Below are 2004 nucleotides of genomic sequence, written 5' to 3'. Positions count from 1 at the left end.
CCAAAACTCGGAGTTAACGGAGCCAAAATCCAAATCTGTGGGGCCTGGGCGGGGTTTGGGATGCGGGATACAAAAAAAATTCCCGATTTTCCATGGAGCTTCTGTTGAAAGCAGCTGGAAAATTCTTTGGAGCGGGAATAAACCTCCTGCAATTCCCAGAAAAGCTGCTCATTAAAAATTCCAGCGGGAATCCCGCTGGGATCTCCTCCGTTTATTATGGAAATTCCTTAACGATCCATCAATTTCCTGGGGGAATTTCCAGAGGGAAAATCGGGATCTCCAAACTTCCCTCCCCCAGAACAGCTCCCGAAATTATTCCCGAGGGAAAAATCCCAATCCTGCACTCGTCCCTGTGGAAATTCCCCCAAATCCCAGGTTTTTAGCAGGAAAATCGGGAATATTTTCCAGCTCATTCCCACTCCGTGTTTTCCCTGGAATTAGAGGATGCTGTTCTTACATTCTGGAATTTTCCAGCCCCATTCCCGCTGTTCCCAGAGCTGAAATCCCGGGATTTTCCAGCCTCATTCCTACAATTCCCACATTTCCATTCCTGCTGTTCCCCAGTGAAACCCTGGGATTTTCCAGCCTTGATTCCCGCTGTTCCCAAAGGAAATCCCGGGATTTTCTGGCCCCATTCCCACCATTCCCAACATCCTGGGAATTCCAGCCCATTCCCACTATTCCCAGCACCAGAATCCCGGGAATTCCACCCCATTCCCGCTGTTCCCAGAACCGGAATCCCAGGAATTCCAGCCCATTCCCACTGTTCCCACATTCTGGGAATTCCAGCCCATTCCCNCACCCCAAAACAGCTGGTCCAGGAGGACCCCAGACCCCAAAGCCGCTGGTCCAGAACCCCAGACCCCAAAGCTGCTGGTCCAGGAAGACCCCGCACCCCAATCCCCGGGGCCATGGACGAATCTCCGGCGCTGTCGGCGGAGCTGGAGCACCTCAACGCCTCCCAGAACGAGTCGTGGGCCAACCCCTTCGTGCAGGCGCCGTGGCAGGTGGCCCTGTGGGCCGCGGCCTACGCCCTCATCGTGGTGGTGGCCGTGGTGGGCAACGCCGTGGTGATGTGGATCGTGCTGGCCCACAAGAGGATGCGCACGGTCACCAATTACCTGCTGGTCAACCTGGCCTTCGCCGAGGCCTCCATGGCCGCGCTCAACACCGTGGTGAACTTCAGCTACGCCGTGCACAACGAGTGGTACTTCGGCCACGCCTACTGCCGCTTCCACAACTTCTTCCCCATCGCCGCCGTCTTCGCCAGCATCTACTCCATGACGGCCATCGCGCTGGACAGGTCAGGGGGCAGCGGGCAGGGGACAGCTCTGGCCAGAGCTCAGGGACAGGTCAGGGCTCAGGGGTCAGGGGTCAGTGGTCAGCAGTGGCCAGAGCCCAGGGACAGGTCAGTGGTCAGGGGTCAGTGGTCAGCAGTGGTTGGAGCCCAGGGACAGGTCAGTGGTCAGTGGTCAGCAGTCAGTGGTCAGCAGTGGCCGGAGCCCAAGGACAGGGCAGTGACCATGGCCAGGGGTCAGCAGTGGCCGGAGCCCAGGGACAGGGCAGTGACCGGGTCACTCCTGCCCAGCTCCCAGACCCCCAAATCCCAGATCCTCAAATCCCAGATCCCCCAAATCCCAGATCCCCCAAATCCCAGATTCCAAATCCCCCAATCCCAGATCCCCAATCCCAGATCCCCCAAATCCCAGACCCCCAATCCCAGATCCCCAATCCCAAATCCCCAAATTCCAGATCCCCCAATCCCAGATCCCCAATCCCAGATCCCCCAAATCCCAAATCCCCAAATCCCAGATCCCCAATCTTTTTTTGCTCCGTCTGTTCCACTGCAATTAACACAAAGCTCGTTTGGGTGCTAAAAATAGCCCAGCCCCGGCTGCAGGTGGCTTTGGGAATTCTTTGGGAGCGCTGGGAGCTCGGGAAAGGCTCTGGGAGGTGCCTTTGGATCTTTTCCTTTTCCTTTCCTTTCCTTTTCCTTTTCCCTTT

General features: G+C 56.9%; 1 protein-coding gene across 1 annotated transcript in view; it reads left to right on the top strand.

Moving 5' to 3' along the window:
• The first annotated feature begins 801 nt into the window (after positions 1-801).
• LOC107199173 (substance-P receptor-like) overlaps positions 802-2004 on the top strand; it is an 11867-nt gene continuing 10664 nt past the window's right edge. Inside the window, exon 1 of the mRNA XM_019005494.1 lies at positions 802-1834. Coding sequence (XP_018861039.1) covers positions 912-1834 — 923 coding nt within the window. The 5' untranslated portion in view covers positions 802-911. The remainder of the gene's footprint in view (positions 1835-2004) is intronic.

The sequence above is a fragment of the Parus major genome, unplaced genomic scaffold, assembly GCF_001522545.3.
Source record: "Parus major isolate Abel unplaced genomic scaffold, Parus_major1.1 Scaffold477, whole genome shotgun sequence".
NCBI lineage: Eukaryota > Metazoa > Chordata > Aves > Passeriformes > Paridae > Parus > Parus major.
Note: the sequence above shows the minus strand (reverse complement) of the source record. Positions and strands in the feature narration are given on the sequence as shown.